Source organism: Phoca vitulina, unplaced genomic scaffold (genome assembly GCF_004348235.1).
Source record: "Phoca vitulina isolate PV1807 unplaced genomic scaffold, GSC_HSeal_1.0 scaffold13, whole genome shotgun sequence".
Taxonomy (NCBI): domain Eukaryota; kingdom Metazoa; phylum Chordata; class Mammalia; order Carnivora; family Phocidae; genus Phoca; species Phoca vitulina.
The window spans coordinates 38,000,600-38,023,308 of NW_022589716.1; the positions used below are offsets into that span (position 1 = coordinate 38,000,600).

Genomic DNA, 22,709 nt, shown 5'->3' on the forward strand with positions numbered 1-22,709 from the left:
ATCTCAGCAATGTTTGTTTGCTGAGATTAAGGATTCACCCTACACCGTTTGTGATCAAGTTGTAGGACTATCCTTTGGGATGTAACAGGTTGTTCTGGGTATGGGGTACATAAATGATCCCTGGAAAACATGGAAATTTGAGTGGAAACTGCTAAGTGTGTTCGCTAACCAACCTGGGTCATATGGACCCAGTGTGCTTATACATTCATGTATCATAGACACACATGGATAGCTTCAGGCTCAGTCTTTTTGATAGAATCGACTCGGTAGTTGACTCAGTCTTCAGTTTGCTTTATCAGTGCAGACACAGCTCAAATCTTGACTGCAAAGTTAAGGACTGAATAAATAGAGGATAACTCACTTCAGCTCATCTAAATGACATTCGTATGGTGCTTATCAGTTGATACCCAATTACTAAATCAAAATAGATAAAGGAAGTACATAAGTAAATGTGCATTTACAGGCTCTAGTCATTGATTTTGCCAATTACATAACAGTACTACAGGAAAGGTTCCTAGAATCAATGAGTACCAGTTCCAATATTGCACAAAGATGACATGGGCTGTATATAGGAGTAGCAACAGCCATTGATTATGTGTACAAGTCTGTCCGTACAGTAAGACAACTGTCATTTTTGCCATAGTAGAACCTGCCCAACTCCTGCCTCCCCGTCTGGCTCCAGTTGACTAACACAGTCTCTCAAAGTACAAGAGTTCAGTGTTACACTTTTGCAGAGATGAGGCAGTGGCTAATGATGGCAGTATAGCTGGATGGAAGTGGAAACATGTTGACAGTGACTTGACAGATTCCTTTTTCAATGAATGGAGAAATGCACTAGGTGTTCTGACAACTCCTTAAACCTCCTTAAGGAAAGTTGGCGGCACCCTACAAGCATCCAAAATCCAAACAACTAGTTTGGTTTCATTTTACAGGCAGCCTGACCTTCTGCTGTGGAAGGACCCCTTTCTTTCAAGGGAAAGGCAGTGCACACACAATGAGTCAGTGTTATGTGTGTGACATTCTCCTAACACATCCAAAGAAAAGCCGGATCACAGCTAAAATATATTAAAATTATACTAAATCCCATTCTAAGTGTCTCACATGCATTAACACCTTTTATCCTCATAACACCGTTGACACTATTTTTATGTCCATTTTTCAGATAGGAAACTGAGGCACAGAGAGATAAAGTAACTTGCCCAAGGCCATACAACTAATTGGTGGCTATTCTTGTATGTCTGTCTGTCCATCTTTTCAACTGCTCTATTTTTTACTGTGGTGACTATTTTGATGATCGCTCTTGAATTAGATCGTCGGGGTCCTACACCAGGCCACAGAAACAACTTCCATTTGTTTTCATCTCTTCTCTGAGATACAAAACTGTCTTGAGGGCACTGCTTCCTGGTGGCAAATGGTATGAGACAAAGGTAGGGGTAGCTTTCAGCAAAGTTGTGAAGCATAAATTTTGCTTTGGAGATGACAGGTCTCAAGCTTTGTAATCATAAAACTTCTCAAACATTCAGAAAAGTAGAAGGTAAGTAGCATAATCCATCACCAAGGCTGAAGAACTAATATTTCACCCTACTTGTTTCATCAGTACCTATGTAATTTTTGCCTTGAACCAGTTTAAAGTTAACTACAGATACCATAATTCTTTACTCTAAAATATTTTAGCTCATCATAAAATGCAGACATTCTCCAACCTTACCATCATATAATTATCCTATCTAACCAAGGTCACAGTAATTCTCGAATATCATTTAGCACCCAGTCTCTGGTCTCCAATCTTCAGAGTCTCTCAATCTTTCCTGATAGAAGGCACTCTTCTGCTTCCTCCATCCAATTTCTCCAAACCCAATGCCTTGAACCCAGCTGAATTCTAGGGATGAGAATTCCAGTCTCCTGCCCAAATCCCTCAAGTTACATCACAAGTGGTCTGACCTTGAGTACAAAGTGGAACAGGCAGTGTGGACAGGTCCATCAGGCGTTAGCATGCAAAGAGAATATGTTTAAGCGAAGACTGTAAACCATCAATTTAAAATTAGGAATTTGAAAGGTATCTCTCAGGGTTGTTAAATCATCTTAAACTCCTTGAACCTAATCTACACGCTGAAGGGCCATTATCAATCCACCCTATTCAAAGTAACAGATTGGCGATGTGTGAGACAAAAGGAGAAAAGAGAAATATTTCTAGAGAGAACACTGAAGTTGGAAAGTATGGAACCATGAGGCACCTGCTATGGTTGAGCACAGATTATGTTGCTTGGGTTGGTCATGGGAGACCAGGGTGGTAAAACCAGTTTGGTAATATCAGCCCTCAGCCATAATCAATTTCCAGTATACTCTTCCAGCACCTCCAATAGAAACCACTATCTCTACTCATGCACGGCATGGTTAAGGGTCTGTTCCATCCGTCTTCTATCTGAATACAAATTCTCTTGTCTGTTCTCTCTTGAAAGCAATGTTACTACTTACTATAAAGTCAAAATCAAATGTTCCCACTTTCACCAATACAGCTAATATTTTCTGAGATTTATTTTTAATTCATGGTCAAGGATCAGGCACTGCATTTAGTGTTTTTGTCTCTCTAGACTCCTCTAATCTGAAATAGTCCCACATCATATTTTTGTCCATTATGATACTGACATATTTGAAAAGTCCACCAGCTTTCTTTTAGCTTTTAATAATTTGATCCATTTCCTTCAGACTTCCCAGTACACAGTTTAATTATAGAGCACTCACAATTCGGTAACCTATTCTTTGTGCTAAACATTATTAATGTTATGGCATAAGGATTTCCCAAGTTGCTCCATCATCTTAATAACCATTACGTTTGATAGATTTAAATGTCCCATTAAAGAATGCTTTAGAATTTATTTAACCCCTGTCTAGTGTTAGAGATTTAGATTCTTCAAAACTGCAAATATTATTTTACCTCTTCATGAACATCTTTATGCATATAGCTTGGTCCTTTTTATTTGCTATCAAGATTCTTAATACATTTTTAATCTAAATTCATATTTTCCTAGTACTAATCTGTAGGATTTACTATTTTATTTTTTAAGTTTGTTATTTATCTTGAAAAACAAAAATAAATCACCTTGAAATTCACTGTGTTTTAACATTAATGTCTTTGCTCATAAAGATTTACTAATGTTAAATAAATGAGCAAATTAATATGCAAAATTAATAATAAGAAAAAAGGAACATTCCATCATTACAAAGTTCTGATGTTGAAACTGACATAATAGGTTCAGGTCTGAATATAAGCTAGTGAGTTTCATACATAGTGGAAGCTGATGTATGACACCTCACTGTTACATACTTAACCTTTACAATCCATGCCCAGTTTAGCCACAGGGGAATCTGGTCTATTAGATTGAGACCTCTTTGAGGACAGGGACATGTCTTATTCCCTTTGTATCCACAGCAACCAGTGTTTAACACTTAGTAGACATTTGCTTTATATTTGCTTTAAACTAAAGTTTTGGCTGATTTCTCTTATCTGCAGCAGATTCCAATCCTTCCATCTTCCAAAGCCAGTATCCCAAAATATGCAGCCTATGAAAGACTGCATCTTTATTCCTGGACAGATATTCAGTTCTCAGGCTCAGTCTTTTGCCTACCAGGTTAGGATGAGCTGGATTCCAAGAAAGGAAGGCAAGTTAAGGTTGCCTTCATCTCTTTCTTTGCCTTGGCCAGGTCTTCTCTGGTTTCTTCTCCTTGAGCCCCCTGGATTCTCTAAGATCTAGAGTTACATTAAAAGTCAACCTAACTGAACTTAACAACACTTGTCTGCCATGTCACATACACCCCCTCCTAAATTAAATATCAATCAATCAATCAATCAAATAAGCACCATAGCTCTGGCCTCAAGGTACTTCCCCAGGACAATGGCCCTAAAGGCTCTTTCCCATGTTCTCATGCCTAAGAGAACAAGGTGTTAGCAAGGGCATTGCTAGAACTATGAGTTGCTTCCTCATCTAGAACCCCGCTGTAGTACTGTCTTAGAATTCCACTTACCACAAACACAATCCTAATCACTCCATCAACTCCTAGTTGATCTCCTGTCTGCACTTACTACCCACCTCTTCCCTATTCCCAATTCATCCTTCAGGTTACTGTTGGAATGTTCTCTACTTCTTTCAAATATTGGTGAACTTCTCACAGTTCATCTTCATAACAAGAACCCTACATGTAACATAAAATAGCCTTGCCAATCTGAGATTAATCTCCCTAATCATCTTCCCTAGCATTCTTTCTTCTCTCCATGAACCCTGTCCTCTTTAAATGCTCCACACATTTTGCCATTCTCTCCAAACACTCAGCTTTTTCACAAAACATGCCTTTGCCAATGTCATGTCCTCCACGTGGAATGTTCTTCAATACCTGTACCCTTGACTTCTGGTTTCCCTGGCAGAGAAATGTCCACAATTTACTGCTCAAGATTCTCGTCCACTTTGAAACCTTCCTTGAGTTTATGATGGCACCTTCTGCCATGTTGGAATTCTTCATGCATACCACCATTTCTGCTCACTCTCTTTATTCCAGCCATCCTGGATTTTCAGATGCCAACCTCAGGGATTTGCACCTGCTGTTCACTCTATGATTCAAGAATTTTCATAGTTTCTCTCTCATCTCCTTCAAGCCTCTGCTCAAATGTCATCCTCTCTGTACCTTACCTATCACCTTTCCTAGGAGGACAACCTTGCCTAATCTGTCTAGCCCCTTAGTCAATTTTTTTTTTTCATAGTGTTTGGGATTGCCTGACATCAGCATAGAGTTGAACCTCATTATTCATGGGTTCTCTATTTACAAACTCCCCAGTGCTCGCTTCGGCAGCACATATACTATTTACAAACTCCCTTACTTGCTAAAACTGATGTGTAACTCCAAAACCATTATTTGTGCTTTTGTAGTTGTTTGCAGACGTATTCAGAGTAGGGAGATATTTGAATCATTCAATGCACACAATCTCAGCTAAGGCTGAACAAGGTGGTGCTCTGCCTTGTTTTAGCTCTAAGGGTGAATTTGTAGTCTGTTTAATACCTAAGTTTTGCATTTTTGTATTTTTGTCGGTTCTTTTGCTATTTAAAGCAGCTCCCAAACTGAAGTGCTATCTAGTGTTCTTAAGTTCAGGATGCATGAGTTATAATTCTGTTGGCCATGAGTTCAATGATAACCAATCAATAATATATATTAAATAAAGCATCTTCAAACAAAAACAAACACAAATCAAGGCTATGTCTTGATTGGTTGATAAAGTGTTGTGGCCAGAGTCTCATAGGAACCTAACCTTTTATTTCCCCTAGGAGCAATGATTCAGTATTCAATAATTCAGTTTATAGCAACTTTATAGAATATAACAACAAGAACTGGCTGCATTTACCTTTTTTAAAAAAAATTATCTGTCTCTCTCCAATAGGATATAAGCACCATACAATCAGGGGTTGTGCAGCTCTGTAACATGGCTAAATTTCCCTGCCTATAATAGTGTTTGACACATAGTAGGTGGTCAATAAATATGTGTTGAATTGCACTGAAGCAGGAGTTGTTCAAAGATAGAGACTATTTTCCCCTACCTCTGTGCCACTGTTTTTAACCAAACTACCATTAGCACACCATAAGCTCTCAGTAATAGTGGAATAAAGAAAATAGAAGTGAATGAATGGACTGTGAATCTCCTACTCCAAAACAGCAAGACCTGGATTTTAGCTAGAGATTTTCATCCAGGAACACTAAGTACTACTCTGCTACTATTTTGTCACTATTGCCTTATTTGTAACATTATCCTCAAGATGGGCTTTCATGCACAGCTTCAGTCTTGGATGCACTACTGCATCCATAATATGCTCCAGAATGCTCATATCTGTAATAGATTGAAATTGCAAAACACACAAAAGCTTTTGAATGCCCAGGCAGAGTGCATAACAAGAAAAAATAGAAATCTTTGATGCAGTAATTTAGAGCATCCTTTTTGTTTCTAGGGCAAAACATATATAGCCTCAATCAAACTACCCAGATTTTAACTTGGCCAAGTTTAAAGATGTTTCCTATCAGAGACCTAGTCTATTTGCTTCCAAAACATATTCCAAGAACCATGTAAACCTCTGCTTGATGCTTTACATCTTAAAAAACAAATTAATTTTTTTAAAGAAACACTAGAATGTTCATTGACTATTTTCATGGCAGAATTGAAAATTGATTTCTCAATTTTAGCTAGGCTGTTTTGGGCCTCTGCGGCTGCTAAAAGGGGAAAAAAGAATACTGTGATTTAAAAGTTACAAATGCAATCTAAGGAGTTACAGCAATAGCTTTGTATACCATAGCACCACATGGGACACTGAGAAAAAAAAAAAAGTGGTTGAAAAAGCCAGTCAAGTTCCCATGTATTCTGGGGCAGGGGCAGGAGGAGGGAAGGGTGGAACTCTCCTTTTCTCCTAAAACATTCCTAGATCTGACAATGACTTCAGAGAGCAGAAGCCTCTCTACAGTGATTCATTCAGTAAATACCGAGCACTGACTTGGTATTACACACTTACTAAGCACTAGGAAAAACAAGGGTCTCTTCCATCCTTACACCTGCACTGCTAATGTCTGAGACACACGAGAGCAATGAGCAGTAAGTGACACACCCTGGCTGTGCTAAGTGCGGCAAAGGAAAAGTAGAGAAGCCCTGAGACAATAGAGCAGGGGCACCTAACTAGTCTGGAGGAGGTCAGGAAAGGCTCCCTGAATCAAGTGACTTTGAGAAACTACAAAGGGAATGAGGAGTAGGAGGTAGTTAGGAGAAAGCTAGTTAACACTGTAGGGAGGGAACTCCAAGTTGAGGATTGAAGATTCTGCTTCAAAATCACTGATGGCTTCCCATGGCCTCTCAACTGCCGTTGTCTTACTTTGGCACTCAAGGCCTTTGACGAGAGACTCCATTAGGAAGATAAATAACCATAGGGATTTTGTCTTGTTCATCACTATTTCCAGTGTCTTGAATTTAGTATGGCAGCACGCATATTCACCGAAATAATTATCTGGACCCTCCTACCCTGTCAACCTTCAGTTCCAGAACTTTCTGACTCCGCTCCCCACACACCTTGATAGGAACATGGTATACTTTTAAATCACCAGCATCCTTTTTTTTTTTTTTAATAAAGATTTTTATTTATTTGACAGAGAGAGACAGCGAGAGAGGGAACACAAGCAGGGGGAGTGGGAGAGGGAGAAGAAGGCTTCCCGCAGAGAGGGAGCCCGATGCAGGGCTTGATCCCAGGACCCTGGGATCATGACATGAGCCTAAGGCGGATGCTTAACAACTGAGCCATCCAAGCGCCCCGCACCTGCATCCTTCTTATATTTTCCCATTCCTCATCCAGATGAAGTGCCCATTTCACTGAGAAGCTTTCTCAGGCTTAGTACAAAACACCCCCATCCAAGACAGAGTTAATTAGCCCTTGTCATGTATCTCTAAGCACTTATCACAGTCCCTATAATCATTTCCCCAACCATAAAACAAATTCCTTAACAAAAGGGACTACACCTGACTCATACCTTTGTTCCTAATGAAAATGGAGCAAGCACTTCGCACATTTTTTCTAAGGATTTCTAGGATGTTGCTTCTCTGTTTTCTTGAACCGGATTACTATTGTCTGCACATACGGTAGACTGGTCCCATCATCCATTGAACAGTCTCCCTCATTCAACGTTGGTGAAGGTGCCAATTTGCTTTGGGGACTCCTCTCAGTGTGAGTCTGGCCTATGAACTCTTGTCTTATGCTGATTGTGTTACGTAGGAAAAACAACAAAGGAAATGCCAAGCCCTTGCTAATGGCACATAGCAATCCTCTCTAAATATTGTCAAATAATCCAAATTTACAATAATGAGAAGCAAACAAACAGCTTGCAAACTTCCAAGCCATTTTGCAAGATAAGCATGTATTAAAGTGACTGGTATTTAACAGGTGCTAAATAATATTTTATTAGATGGATGGTTGGGTACACGGACAGAAATTCAGATTTTGGATCTTTGGTAACTAGATTAGAATTACCGGTGATGTGGAATCCTGACATATTTAGCTGATTGTATTTTAACCCCTGCCAAGCTCTTTGTGTCAAGAAGTCCAGTTAACCAACATAAAGACAAATACTCCAACATTCTCCTGGTAAGTTGTTGCGGTAGAGCTGGAGGTGGGACAGAGAAGATGTAGAAAAGTCTCAGATTTCCTTAGATCAGTGTTCAACTTGCACAACTGTGAATGCCTCATTTTTTTGGTAATCATATTCTCCATTCTTGGGTTTTCCATCTTTTTGGCCGAGTAACGTGCTACTTTTAGAAGACAATTAAAAGAAAAAAAAAGATTTAGGAATATAAGAAGTTTACTAGCTTTTTTGAAATTCTTAGTGGAAATTAACAATTGAAGGTAACATATACTCATTTGTCATTAAGCGATGGGCTAAGGCCATTTACTAATGAAATGAACAGGCAGGAAACAGCCAGTGACCACAGAACTAAAAGCTAAAAGTATTTCCTTTTGTTTTAGTAACTGTAAACTATAATATGAAGAATTTCTTCCATTTAAAGTATTTTTAGGGACACCTGGGTGGCTCAGTCGCTTAAGCGTCTGCCTTCGGCTCAGGTCATGATCCCACGGTTCTGCATTGAGTCCCGCATCAGGCTCCCTTCTCAGTAAGGAGCCGGCTTCTCCCTCTGTCTTCCACTTCCCCTGCTTGTTCACGTGTGCTCTCTCTCTCTCTCTGACAAATAAATAAAATCTTTAAAAAAATAAAGTATTTTTAACTAAACAACAGCTGTGAATTATGGTTGACAGGGAAGCAATGGCAGCAGGGAGGGGAGGCACAGATACCACTTAGAATAGATTCATAGAAAAGTCAGTTTGAGCCAAGTTTCATCAGGCAATAAACCAGTGTTCCCGAGTTTGGTAAGCTTTACAAAGGACGGAAGTAACAGGCAGGACCAACATTTAAGAAAGAACCAAAAGTACATTCTTGTATAGTGGCAAGGGATCCACTAAAAAGGGGAGAGAGGGCTATGCAATCAAATAAATTTGGAAAACAGTGCAAACAGCCTCAGAAGGTTACAAAGTGGCTGCTCAGAGACTTACTCTAGCCCCTGGCCTCTTTCCTTTGATTTGCTCAAGGTTTTAATATGATTTTGAACCTGGCACTAAAAAATAGGCATTTATAATGCCCAATATATAAGATGTGCTCGATAAATGAAAAATTAATTTTGAAAAGAGATTTCAAATGAATAAAAAATGAAACTTTACCTAACAACACAGAAGTCCAGCTCCTCTTTAAAAAATGAAATATCTGACTAAAATAAGGTAACATCCTACAGATCATTATGCTATCACATGGGGAAAGTGTTTTTCAATGGATCGGGGTTCATGCTGTTCCTTAATATCGTACACTTGACTCACTTTGCTCATTTGTACTATATGCCCAGCTGCTATAGGAGAATTCTTAGAGAATCACAAAGCACAACATTATGTTAATAGCACTGAGAAGCCCCACACATGTCCATGTGCACATGTGAAAACGTGTCTCAGGCACATATGTAGAAATAAAACTGCTGTGTCAATGCTATGTATATCCTCTGCTTTTCTAGGTCTTTCCAAATGGTTCTCTCATGGCGATTATACCAATTTCCATTTTTACCAGAGTAGTCTAAGAATCTGCACTTCACACACTCACTAGTATGTGGTATTAGTGCAAATGCACTTTTTATTTTGTAATGGCTGGGCATGAAATGCCATCTCTTTATTTTTTTAATTTGTATTTTTCCAATTGATGAGGTTGAGCATTTTTCATGTTTTTTATCTACAAATTACTTTTTGATATCACTTGATTCATTTATTTTAAATTAGCTTGTCTTTTATTAATTTGTATACATTAAAAATTTTGTATAACACTCCTTTGTCAATTAAATATATTGCAAATAATTTCTCCTAGTTTATAATTTTTTATCATTTAACTTTATAGATGATATTGGTTTTCAAATCTCATTTATTCCAGTATTGTTTGCTATTGAAAACAATTATATTGGGGTGCCTGGGTAGCTCAGTTGTTAACCGTCTGCCTTCAGCTCAGGTCATGATCCCAGGGTCCTGGGATCGAGCCCCACATTGGGCTCCCTGCTCAGTGGGAAGCCTGCTTCTCCCTCTCCCACTCACCCTGCTTGTGTTCCCTCTCTCGCTGTGTCTCTATCAAATAAATAAAAAAATCTTTAAAAAAAAAAAAAAAGGAAAATTATAAAGTAAGTAGGGTCCATCAATAAAAAAAGAATTAGAAACTTGTTCTATGTTTATACAGGAAACTATATAGTAATTATGATTACCAAATCAACAGAAATAAATATTAAAACCATAATGTTATATGAAAAACAGGTTGCAAATGGATATGCACAGTGATACCATTTTTGTACAATTGAAAAAACACAAAGCAAAACTCTCTATATTTTATGGGCAGCTACGTATGCAATAGCAGCATGAACCTCATTGGGAAAGATGCAGACCCACATCAGACTAACAGGCTGGGATGGGAGAAAGAGGGAAGAACTGGCAGTGGGGGTGGGGAAGTAGGGAAGGCTCAGATGTGTTTTATTTCCTATGGGTGGATGGAGGGGCACCTGAAGCAAAGATGTAAATATATTAATGCACTATTTTCTTTCTTTTTTTTTTTTAAGATTTTATTTATTTATTTGACAGATAGAGAGCACAAGTAGGCAGAGTGGCAGGCAGAAGGAGAAAGAGAAGCAGGCTCTCCGCTGAGCAGGGAGCCAGATGTGGGGCTCAATCCCAGGACCCCAGGATCATGACCTGAGCCGAAGGCAGCCACTTAACCAACTGAGCCACCTAGGCGCCCCTCTTTTTTTTTTTTTAAGATTTTATTTATTTATTTATTTATTTGACAGAGAGAGACACAGTGAGAGAGGGAACACAAGCAGGGGGGAGTGGGAGAGGGAGAAGCAGGCTTCCCACTGAGCAGGGAGCCCGATGCGGGGCTCGATCCCAGGACTCTGGGATCACGACCTGAGCCGAAGGCGGACGTTTAACAACTGAGCCACCCAGGCGCCCATATTAATGCACTATTTTCAAGGCTGTGATACGTGATTGTCTACACTTTCTGTGGCTGTTTGAATCACTTCATACATACACTGATATGTGTATATATATATCTACATACACATTTAAATTTTTAACAAGAGCTCACAGAAATATATGGAATATTGTCAATGAACTATGCAGTTCCTTATTATTTAAAAAATAAAGAAATTAAATATGGGATAGAGAAAAGAGGCTTATTTAATCTTATTCAAAATTTTATATTTATTTATGTTTCCCATAATTCAATATTTCTTATAATATCCATAAGACTCTTTTTCTTCTCCATTTATTATTATTTTTTTCTTCACTTCTATAGACTGGGTTAAAAGTGTTCCATGGACCACACTTGAGAAATGAAGCTTTCGTGAGACAAAAATTCTCATGAGAAATTAGAGAGAAAACAAGCAGTTCACTTGTAGTAGTTCAAGTTAATGTAGTTCAAGTAGTTCAAGTTAATGTCAAATCCAGTTTGATTTTGACAAAACACCAAGAGTAAGATGGAATGTCTAACGTTTTTAAGGAGCAAAGTAATTAGTTCCAAAAACCAGTACCCATAATACTGCTTCATTATAAACATCAACTCTAAGATACCTTGCTTCGAAAACTACCGATGTAGGTAACTTTTAAAAATTCGACAAGGACCCTGCCATATATTCTTAATGTTCCTTGTAACTTTACAAGAAAAACTTGTAACTTTACAAGAGAAAAAAAATTCTATTTTAAAATACTAAAAGTATATTTCCTTAGAAAGTGTTTCACTGTACAACTATCTTGAGCTAAGCAATTTTCTTTTCTAGGCCATAAACTACATTGCTATTCAAATAAATGGAATTATCACACACCACTGGTACTTCTCTTATTTACTCATAAGGCTAGAACATTTTAAAAATAAACATTATAATACATTGGGCATTGCTCTGAAAAGCACATAAGTTGCCATTCTAGGACCTACACAACTCCATTATCATTTTGCTGCAACATTCCTCGGCTATTCTGCCAAGAAAGCATGAATTAAGGCTAATCATTTGTATAAGAACTTTGTAATTTAAAAATACCTTTATGCATTATGTTGCCAGATGAGAAACTGGAATATTTCATACATTTATGCCATTAACAGGCCGCAGGGTAACAATTATTCTAACCATTTTTACAAAGGCTCAGAGCAGTTCAATGTCATTGGACTGGTCTAGGTCACACCTCAAATAAATGATAGAGCTGAATCAGAACCCGGGTCAGGTGAGTCCAAGTGCAGCATGGTCTTCCTACTATGGTCTGGAGAGCAAACTGTAGATTCAAACATCAGCCTCATTTTGGAATGCCAGTCCCTCTGAGCCTCAGACCCTTCCTATATAAGGTGGAGATTATAAACAGCATTCGTCTCAAGGCTTACAAACACAAGAAGGTAATCCATGCCAAGCATCAGTGAATTTCCACTAACATTATTATCATTTTGAATTTTTTACAGCATAACCTCATCTTGATGATAGTTTAATACAAACCAATGCTCAGCTTTATGATTTAAGGACAATATTTTCTAACTTCCTTATTCTTTTGGTGAAGACTCTTCCAGAGAAATTGTTTTCAAGTAACCTGTCTGAGGAATTTCAAATATGTTGTGCTTTTTTCACTAGACAGTTACGCTTATACGGAAAACAGTCACACAATAATCACACAATAAAGGTAATCTCAGATATTTAGGTCATTAAACCTCTGGGTTTTTTCTTTGATCCCTCTCCCCCCTCCTTTTTTTGCTGAGGATAATTAGTATATTACCATCTGACAAGGCAGGCTGTGATTATTTCTTGCAGTTATCTGCTGGAGTTATCTAGCTATGACACTGTAAATAGGCTTCAGAGTAAAGAAAACATTTTTAGAAAGTTTTTCTCTTTATATTTAAACCAAGCATATTAGTGAGACAGTGAAGGCTGTACTAACAATGGGAACCTTCTTAGAAGGCTGAGGCATTATTGATACCATGTATTTATCAAGGAGGATGCACCATGACCCAGCTCATGACCAGATTTTCCAGAGGACCCTCAATGTCATATAATTCTATTTTCTCCTCTAATTTTAGTTAATAAATGCAATGTGATTTAATAGAGAAATGAGTCTGAATCTTTAAATAAAAATTTACCAGAAGGAGACTCTGAATTTTTCATGCAGAAAATAAAATCTGTCTTTTTGTAGAGTGTACACATGCATATATGTATCTGTAATATACTCGCTGTGTTACCTACTCAAAGTTCAGATGCAAACTCTCTCAGTATGCTATTGTAGCTTCTCCATTCTTCTAAATTCCCATATGAATCCCTACTTAAGAGGTGTGGAAGAATTCTTGTTACTTGTTTATATTAAATGAACAATACTACTTAGAATAAAAAACAGTAAGTAAAATAAGCCATCAGTAAATGCTACGTGACAGTTACTTTGTGTCCAACAGAAGCTGATGCAAAACTACTAAGATTTAATGAATAAAGAACATGTCACATTACAGCAATTGTATTACCTGGTATTGAGAACTAGAGTATAATATAAATCAGTCATACTTTGGGATCTTGGTGTCTTTGTTTCCAGCATGAGGACAGGAAAGGGTCTGATTTGCTCATCAGTGGCTCATCAGCTGCTCATCAGTGCCTAGTCCCATGTCTGGCATATGGTAGGCAACCAATGCTGAATGAATGAATGAATGAATGAGTAGAACTGGGTTCTAGAATCACTATACCAAATAGAAAAGTAATTTATTATTTAAAGAAAACAAATAGAAGGCGTGCATGGTGAGATTTAAGTGAGCCTCAAACTTTGATGGAAATAGTTCTACAAATTACCATTTACAACTTACTGATGATAACACTGTGCAAGTCAGTCACTAGTAATTTGATTGTGTGAATCCTAACTGAAGAAGGCACTGGTTGACCTAATCTGTAGTCAATGGAAATTATCGCAGTGACCCAGGACAGACTGTCCCAAGCAATGGCCATTTATTATGAGAAGGTCTGGGAGAAGATCACACAGCGAAATATCCTGCAACATGGATGGGCCCTTTAAGCTTAGGGTAGGCTAATTAGGAAGTACGGCATCCACTAATTAATTTACTAAGCATTACAAACCTTAAAGAGGGAGGTTGGAGACGTCTTAGAATAGAGAGCACAGATGGTTTGAGAATTGCTGGGCACTGCAAATTTTAGTAGACAAAACCTTAGAAAGAGTCATAGGAATCCAAAGTGATTTGTGTGTTCCCCAGTGGTGCACGGTTCCATCTTGACATTGTATTCAAGTCATCCCAGATCTAATTCTGTTTCTACCTTTGCAAATAAGGTCATTGCTACAACTGACTCTTACATTTTTTTTTTCAGGCCCTGCTGCAAAAAAGAAGTATGTCAGTTATAATAACCTGGTTATCTAACCTGTTTCATTCCATGGAACCGTGGAGGAGGAAGACCCTCAGTTATTTTGTCACCCAACCTGGCACAGGACTCTTGGTCCTGCCCACTATCCATCACTGGAGGAGCATCCCTGGCCAGGAGACCAACGTTAGAGGATCCAAGTGTCCTACACAGCTGCTTTATGAAATATTCTTACTTTATCTTGGCTTAATAAGTCACTGGCATCGGCACTGCCAACTCGCCTGCAAGTTTGGACCTTCCCTACGACAGGGAGCGTTGAGACTCAAGTCCCACCCAGGCTCTTCAGGATGAACCACCGAGAGCCACAGTGAACGTTTTGGGGCTGACCTGTCTTTCTATGTATGTACTTCGAGACTGCAAGGTTTTGAAATTTTCTGTACAGTTTGTGAGGACTTTTGCACTTTGCCATCTGATGTTGTACCTCGGTTCACTGTTTGTTTTCGAATGCCTTGTTTCCATACAGCCCTATTCTCTCAGACGGCAGAATATGCGGAAAAATTTTGAAACAATTCTAATGTTAAAAAGATCTCGGCAGACTAAAAAAAAGGAAATTAAAACCACGTATGTAATGACTGTATAATTATGATTATAGTATCACTGCAAATCATGTTTTTTTTTTTTTTAAACAAAAAAGATATTTAAAGACCAAAAACTGTGCTGAGAAAGTATGCCCCACCTATCTTTGGTATTAGGATAGGTCCCACAAAAGGAAGGTATTGGCTGAACTGAATAGAGGTCTTGATCTTTGGAATGCATGCCAGTAATGTATTTTACAGTACATGTTAATAATTTATGTTCAATATTTGTATTTGTGTTCTCTTTTGTTATTTTAATTAAGGTATATGGATATTTTGCAATAATTTTAATAATGATTAAGCTATTTGAAGAAAAGAATATGGATTTTTCATGTCTTGAGGTTTTGTTCATGCCCCCCTATGACTGACCAGTGTGATAAGGACTTTAAAAAAAAAAAGCATGTATGTTTTTTACCGTTTGTAATAAGTACTTTCGTTAATCTTGCTGCTTATGTGCCAATTTAGTGGAAAAACACCCTTGCTGAAAAGTTCCCTCTTACCATTCTCTTTCAATTCTGTGATATTGTCAAAGAATGTACCAATAAAATACTTTGGTTAACTTTTTTATTTCCTGAAATAAATATTTTTAGTTGTTTATCCCCTTTTAGTTATAGCTTATTTCATAAAATCTTAAGTCAGGAAACACTGAAAACAACCAAACTTGTTAAAGAAACAAGCCTTAGCTCACAAGTAAAGCCATATCTGATATGCAAATGATAAACCCAGAGGTGCTAAATGTTCTCATAAAAAAGGAGTATCACAAAGCCCATGCATTTTGTTTCCTTAAAATCAAAGACCTGACAACCCTCAGACACTGACTCAGTAAGTTACCTGTCAAAAATAACCAAAGTGTGAGTAACTGAACATAATAAAAAAATTAAAAATAATAAAAATAAATGCAGAAATTAAAAAACAGTGTCAGAGGGAACAGAAAATAAAGAAATATTAGCTTCAATAAACAATCTGGGGGCAAGTGAGTGAAAAGATAAATGTCTCTGTGAAACTTAACCGAAGGATCTAAATAAAGATTACTACAACAATGCATTTGTCTATACTTTCAAACAAATATGGTGGCCATGTTGGCAGCAAGATTAAGACTTGGGGTTCCCCAAACTCAAATGTAGGAAATACTCTCATGGATAAACTCGCACTAACTCGGGTGTCAGGAGTACAAAAGAATGTTGATTTACAGAGGATGACACTGGTCTTTAGCAGTGAGGGCAGGACCCCCAAATCCATTTAAATGGATTTAAATAGCCCATTGTGGATCTACTTGTAACTGATTTTCTACTGTGTCTAGAATCCACCAACCTTTTGCTGCTCCCTTGGCCCAGGAAATGTGTATACAAAGACTAGAAATCTCATTTCAGTATAACACTGAGAAAAATTAAAATGTCTCCCACCTTTTCCAATCCCTTAAACACCCTTCAAACAGTAGACCAATGAGATAAAAAGCTAATCACAGCAGATATGAGTTTTGGATCATCCATATTTTCAAGTGGTAGAGCCAAATAACTGAGTGTGAGACCTGGCTCTCCTCCTGCTACCTATCCCAAGGGAAGTTACAGAAACATTCTGAATCCTCCATTTCCTCCACTGGAAAACAAATTAATACTATTACATATCTCATAGACTTAGGAGGATTAAGTGAAAAAAAATCCATGCAAAGGGCTTAGAACACTGCTTGGCACTTGGTTAACTCGGCACATGTGTTCGCTAGCATCAGCACCACCATGGTTGTTCTATCTTGTCTTAAAAATAAAATGAAGTGCAAAGTGCTTTTTTCATTCCAGACATGCAAACACAATCGGGTAAAAGGGCACATGGGCAAGCCAGGCTGACTTCTGGCCATGTAGGAGAAATAATTTATTTCACCAAGAAATCATATTAAGAGCCTTTCCTGATGATTCCAACGTATAAGCAAGAGTGCAGACAAAATAACAAAAGCAATTCCACGTAGGATTGGAAAGAACTACTTGCAAGGACCTTTGCTCTGCCCCTGGATCCTCAGGGTAGAATTGAGATGACAGTGATCAAGACAATGATAAGGATAAAAGTTAAAGCTTCTGTAGCACTATACAAGGAATTGTTATTTATATACATTATATAGATTATATATGTATATATACGTTTAATACATATTGTATACTTCTTATGCATCATACACCTTATGTATGTCACATGCATTACAATGTACACTTTATATACTTTAATTTATAATCCTCAAAAGACAGTTCTAATCATCTTCCACAAGCTCCCTTCCCAACCAGGTAGCTGAGTTGAAGTGTGTCTGTAGCCCTAGGACAGATGTAATAGAAAATGAACCAATAGCAGGCAGCAGAACCAATGCCCACTCCCCTCCAGGTCTCCCTGCTCTTCCTCAAATATACCTAGCACTGCCCTTGCCTGTTCTCTTGCCCAGCACTATCTCCCCCCCACGCAGCCACATGACACCACTTCCTCAGTATTTCTAGTTTCTTCTTAAACATCATTACATCAGAGGTCTTTTCTGAGCTGATCTAACAGAGCAGCCCTCCTCCCCCCACATCACAGAGAATCCACTGACTTGCTCTATTTATTTATTTATTTATTTAACATTTATTACCTGACTTTTTAGATTTGTTTCTTTGTCTTTGTTGGTCCCTTCCTGCAGTAAGAACTAGGAGAAAAGATATATTGTCTGTTTTGTTCCTTGTAATATTCTAGCACTCAGAACAGGACCTGACAAGGAGTAGGCATTCCATAAATATTTGTAAAGCAATCTGTGAAAGGAAGAATGGATGGATGAAGGTAAAGAGTAGGAGAACATGGGAGGAGGGCTGGAGGAGTCTATGTGGCAAGAGGGGCTGGAGCTGGGTCTCAAAGGACAGGTAAGACCCAGGTGATCCAGGGGAAGCAACAGACGAGCCATGAACATTGTACACTCAGCCTTTGCAGTAAAGGAGAGAACAACTCCTATGACGCAGTGCTTCCTTTCATCAGAATGTGAACCAGAATTCAGAAGTGGGAAGTTGATGCAGATGGCTGGGTATGCTACATCAGAACCCCTTTCATTTGAAGAAGGGAGGGAGACGTGATAGCAAGAAGGTACTAGATTCAGAATCACAACTCCTATGTCAGAGCACGTATCGGCTATGTGATCCTAAGCAATCCACACATTCCTGGGGCCCTTCATGTCCTCATCTTACAATATCAATAAGACATGGATTCATGTTGTTTCATCCATCAGGTCACTCTGTATGAACTTGGTCTGAATGTTAACTTCACGATCAAAATGTGCTAACCAAGTCTGAACACAAAAACCAAGAACACGGCTGGAGGTGGGGTGGCTGGGGTCCAAGTGGGGAAGAAGCACCACTTCTTTGCTGTCAGCATGATTAATGCCTAAGGTATCTGGCAGCACATTTGGCCACCACTTCACACCAACAAAAAAAATTAGGCTCCAATGGATTCAAATCCCTCAATCCCTCCTCCTCTAGTTGCTGCTGCTATATTACTTCTTGTTTGACATTTTTCTTCTATAAATGACCTTTTTGTAAAATTTGCTTTATCATGCCCTCAACTGAATGTCTGTTTAGATCCTGCTATTTGTATCTGTTCTCTATACTTCCAACCATCATAATAGTGATAAATCTGCTTTACTAACTCTCAGCCGAGGTAGTGATAATATTCTGGAAAACGATGGAGCCTAGAGCAGGGCCTTAGAGGCTTCTACCAGAGACCCATGATGAGGCTGACTTCTGTGCATTAATCAGCATTAGGTAGATAGAAGTATGGTTAGTGCTCTAATTAGAAACCACCCCGCCCAACCTGCAAGAACAATCATCCTGTGTTACTTTCTTTTGCCTAATAAAAAATAAGAGGAAATGAACCAAAGCAAAGGACACTTGTCATGGCTTGTAAATTTCAACACAGTACATCCACATTACTTCTGACTCTGTCACAAAACCTACGAAACGAACTATTACTTCATGAACCATGAGTGGCTTCTAAGGCTGTCTTTTTTTCTCAGTATTCATAAATAGGACATTGGCTTGATCATCTTCCCTGCAATCCTGCCATGGAATCAAATCAAGTTCCAAAGTTATTCCCAAAGTCTTCTCCATTGGAAGTTCTGGCTGTGGTGCACCACCTCCAGACTCTGGACACAGTCCCATTCCCCAGGACTCCTCAAGGGGAGAGGGAAGGACAGGGCATGCTTGGGAACTGACAGCACAATCCTGATATCTTTACTCTCCCAAACTCATCACAGTGGCCTGAGATCACACAATGGTTGCCTACCCTGGTTTTGTCCTTAAGTATTTATTTTGTTGGTTAGCGAATAACCCAAGTATTGTCAAAAGAGATGTATGGGCAATTCAAGCACCTAAGTCTTACAGAATACCTGTTTCTCTCATTCACATGGCTTTCCTTTCTTTGACTCCAAACCTTTACTATGCTTCCTGTCTCCTGTGTCAGTGTGTTTATCCTGGCTTTTTGTCTTTTCTTTTTTCCCTTTTTAAAAGAAATTAGTAAATCAATAAAGTGGAGGCAGGGTACAAATTCTGATTTTTTTCCTTTAACTTTTATATAAATGCTTCCCAAACTTTAATGTGCCTATCAATCACCTGGGGATCTTGTTAAAAATGTAGATTCTCATTCAGCAGGAAGGGCTTAGGGTTCTGCATTTCTAATAAACTCCTTGGGGATACGATGGCACTGCTGGTACCTGAACTGGAGTTTGGTCCTTGACCCTGATTGTACATTCAAGTCACTAAGATTTTAAAATATACACATGGCCAGAGCCCACCACAGAGACTGGGGTAAAGCTTGGGCATTTTTTTTTTTTTTCCCTGCAAGCTTCCCATTTGTAGGGTGGAGGATTAACATTCTAATCTAGTGTGTCTTGAGATTTAGTGGGCATCGGAATTCCCTGGAAGGTTTACTGAAACACACAATGCTGAGCCGCCCCTGCCCCGAAGTTTTAACTCCCTAGTTGAGGATGGGAGCTGGTAATTTACATTTCTAATACTTTTCCAGGTGATGCTGATGCTGCTGGTCCATGGACTATACTTTGAGAACCGCTGGTCAAATCTAAGCGACCGTACTACTTTTCCCAAATTCTGGCTTTGCATAACAAAGCAAAAGACACTTTTATCAGCTCTAATTCATTTTGCACACCTCCACTCATTCTGGACTTCAGGCTTAAAACACTACTCTTACAGGTCACTATTTTGTAGTGGTCTGCATTTGCCCACCTTCCAGCTTTTGCATAAATTGGTTGAAAACCAACTCAATGGCAAGTTTGCTATACACCCACATTTATCTCTTTAAACCTTTTTTCTCTCCTTTCCTGGGATCCTGACCAGAGATTCAGAATTCTATTTCTAAGTGTCTTCTATTGCTCTTAGGTCTGTCATCTTCCTGTTTCTGATCTTGGGTTCATTACTATATTTTGACATTTTGAAATCTGTCTCTCCAAAGCCTCATCTGTCCACTTGGCTATGGGCAGGCTGCTATCCCCTGGCCCAGGAGCTCACATGACATTATGCTTTCCCCTGCTCTCTTCACCAGGTCTTCCTTGCTGGTCTGAATTTGGTTCAGAAAAGCAGTTCTTTTCTATTCACTGTCCCTTGAGTGTTAAAACGAGCAGCGGTAGAGCATTCAATCAACAAATAATTTGAGCACCTGCTATAGACTAGGCACTGCTCTAAATTCTTGGGGACACAGCAGTAAGAAGCCAAATATCCTGTCCTTAAGAAGCATGCATTCTAGATGAGGTGTCAAGCATTTCTCAGATGCTGCACTTCTATCCAGAGGTGACCTCTTCAATATATACAACCAGATTCACCGTACAACACTCCAACCGAAATCTATACTTCTCTCACTGCATTTCTTCTTTTCCTCCTCTGCTCCCTCCTCTACTTAGAAAATGTGGACATGCTGACTCTTTATTTTGCTTGCTGGTACTTTGTGTTTTATGTTCCTGTGGGCTCCAAGAGGACATGGAGATCCAAGCAGGCAGATCCTCAGCTGTGTACACACTGGGTTCCAGAGCTGCAAAACTGCATTTGCCTCTCAACTGCAGAGACCTATTCACTACAATAAAGGGAAATCCTAGGGAGAAAGTACTCTAACTTTGAGTCAGCTAGCCAGTTAGCAGCATCCATTGTTAGAGTAACTGGCTTTTTTTTTTTTTTTTTTTTTACCTTCTCCTTTGAACAAATAGCTTTCTAGCCAGTTCTGCACCTGGCTATTGAGATGGACAGTGACAAAGTCCATCTTGGTGACTGTCATCCTCCCAGTGGACATTTACTTCCAGAAAAAATGGGTCTGGCAAATCATACTGGTCCTTGAGCCAAGGGGGGCAGGGCTGCCCTTGCTATTCTCCAGACACTGTGGGCATAGAGCTCGCAAAGTTCATCAGATACTTAGTATGTGCTCAGCACTGTGTTAAGCTATTCATATTCACCTCATTTAATCTTAAATAGAGCTCTATGTGGGAGGGGTTGATATTATCTTCGTGTTAATGTGTAGTAGAAGGAAAGAAAGAGTAGTACAATAATTTCCCTAAAGTCATGCAATTGGTAAGTGGCAAAACTGGGATTTGAACCCAGATCTCATTGACGCTGGAGGCAATACTATTAAATGCTAAATTATAATGCCCAAAATATGCTTTCTTTTCACTCCAAAATAAGAATTACAATCACCATAAGCAAAATAAATCCCTAACCGGAATGAAATAAGATTTTGACAGGGTAAGTGTGAGTATGAACAATACATAATAATTATAATAGGATAGACTATTAAACAGTTTTAAAAGTGATTCAGAAGAATGTTGTAGAAAAATGCTCTTAATTATTTTCAAGATGATTCCAACTACATAAATACACATATGCATGCCAAGATAAAGCTTGAAGGAAAAATAAAAAATAAGCTATGCAATTATGAATTCTTATTTTTTACTCTTAAATTTTTCCTTAAGTTTTCATTTTCTTTGCAATGAGCATACCCTATATTTATAGTTAGGGAGAAAAGTTAGTTTGAAAATCATCCTATGGATTTCTGCTAAGTTGGCAAAGTAGCACAGCATGATGTTAGCTCTCTACTTGAAATCATCTCTGGACATAAAATAGAACAGTTCTTCTGGACCCTATATTTACATTAGAATCTCCTTGGAGGCTTTTGAAAAATACTGACCCATAGGCTCCACCCCAGACTAATTAAAACAGAAATTTTGGGGGGACACCTAGATACTGATGTATTTTTAACCTCCTTCCCCCATAGTGTGGTTTTGAGAGAAACACAGATGCCAGGGTTTAGGACTTGCATGGGTACTAGGGATTAGGAATGATGAACCGTCCCACCTACCATAGCACTTGCCTCCCACCTGTCCCCAGCACACACTACCAAACTGAGAGACCATATTCTCAATTGAGCAGAATGAGAAGCTAGAAATGGATCCTTTCCATAGAGATGAAAAAAGCAGTATGTCTGTGAAAAAAAACTGAAACACTTGTTCATATTATACACAACATAATCAATCCCAGATGGATTAAGGATATAAATGTCAGAAGTAAAAAAGGCCTTTAAGAGAAAATACAGGGAATTGTCTTTCTCACCTTGGGTGT

At 38.6% G+C, this 22,709-nt stretch overlaps 1 protein-coding gene across 2 annotated transcripts in view; it reads left to right on the plus strand.

The window, feature by feature from the left end:
* GRM7 (glutamate metabotropic receptor 7) overlaps positions 1-15,668 on the plus strand; it is a 906,130-nt gene extending 890,462 nt beyond the window's left edge. For both annotated transcript variants that reach the window (XM_032411836.1, XM_032411837.1), the window contains one exon: positions 14,474-15,668. Coding sequence is in view for 1 of the 2 variants with exons in the window: in XM_032411837.1 (XP_032267728.1) it covers positions 14,474-14,523 (50 nt within the window). In the remaining variant the exon portion in view is untranslated. The remainder of the gene's footprint in view (positions 1-14,473) is intronic.
* Positions 15,669-22,709: the final 7,041 nt, after the last annotated feature.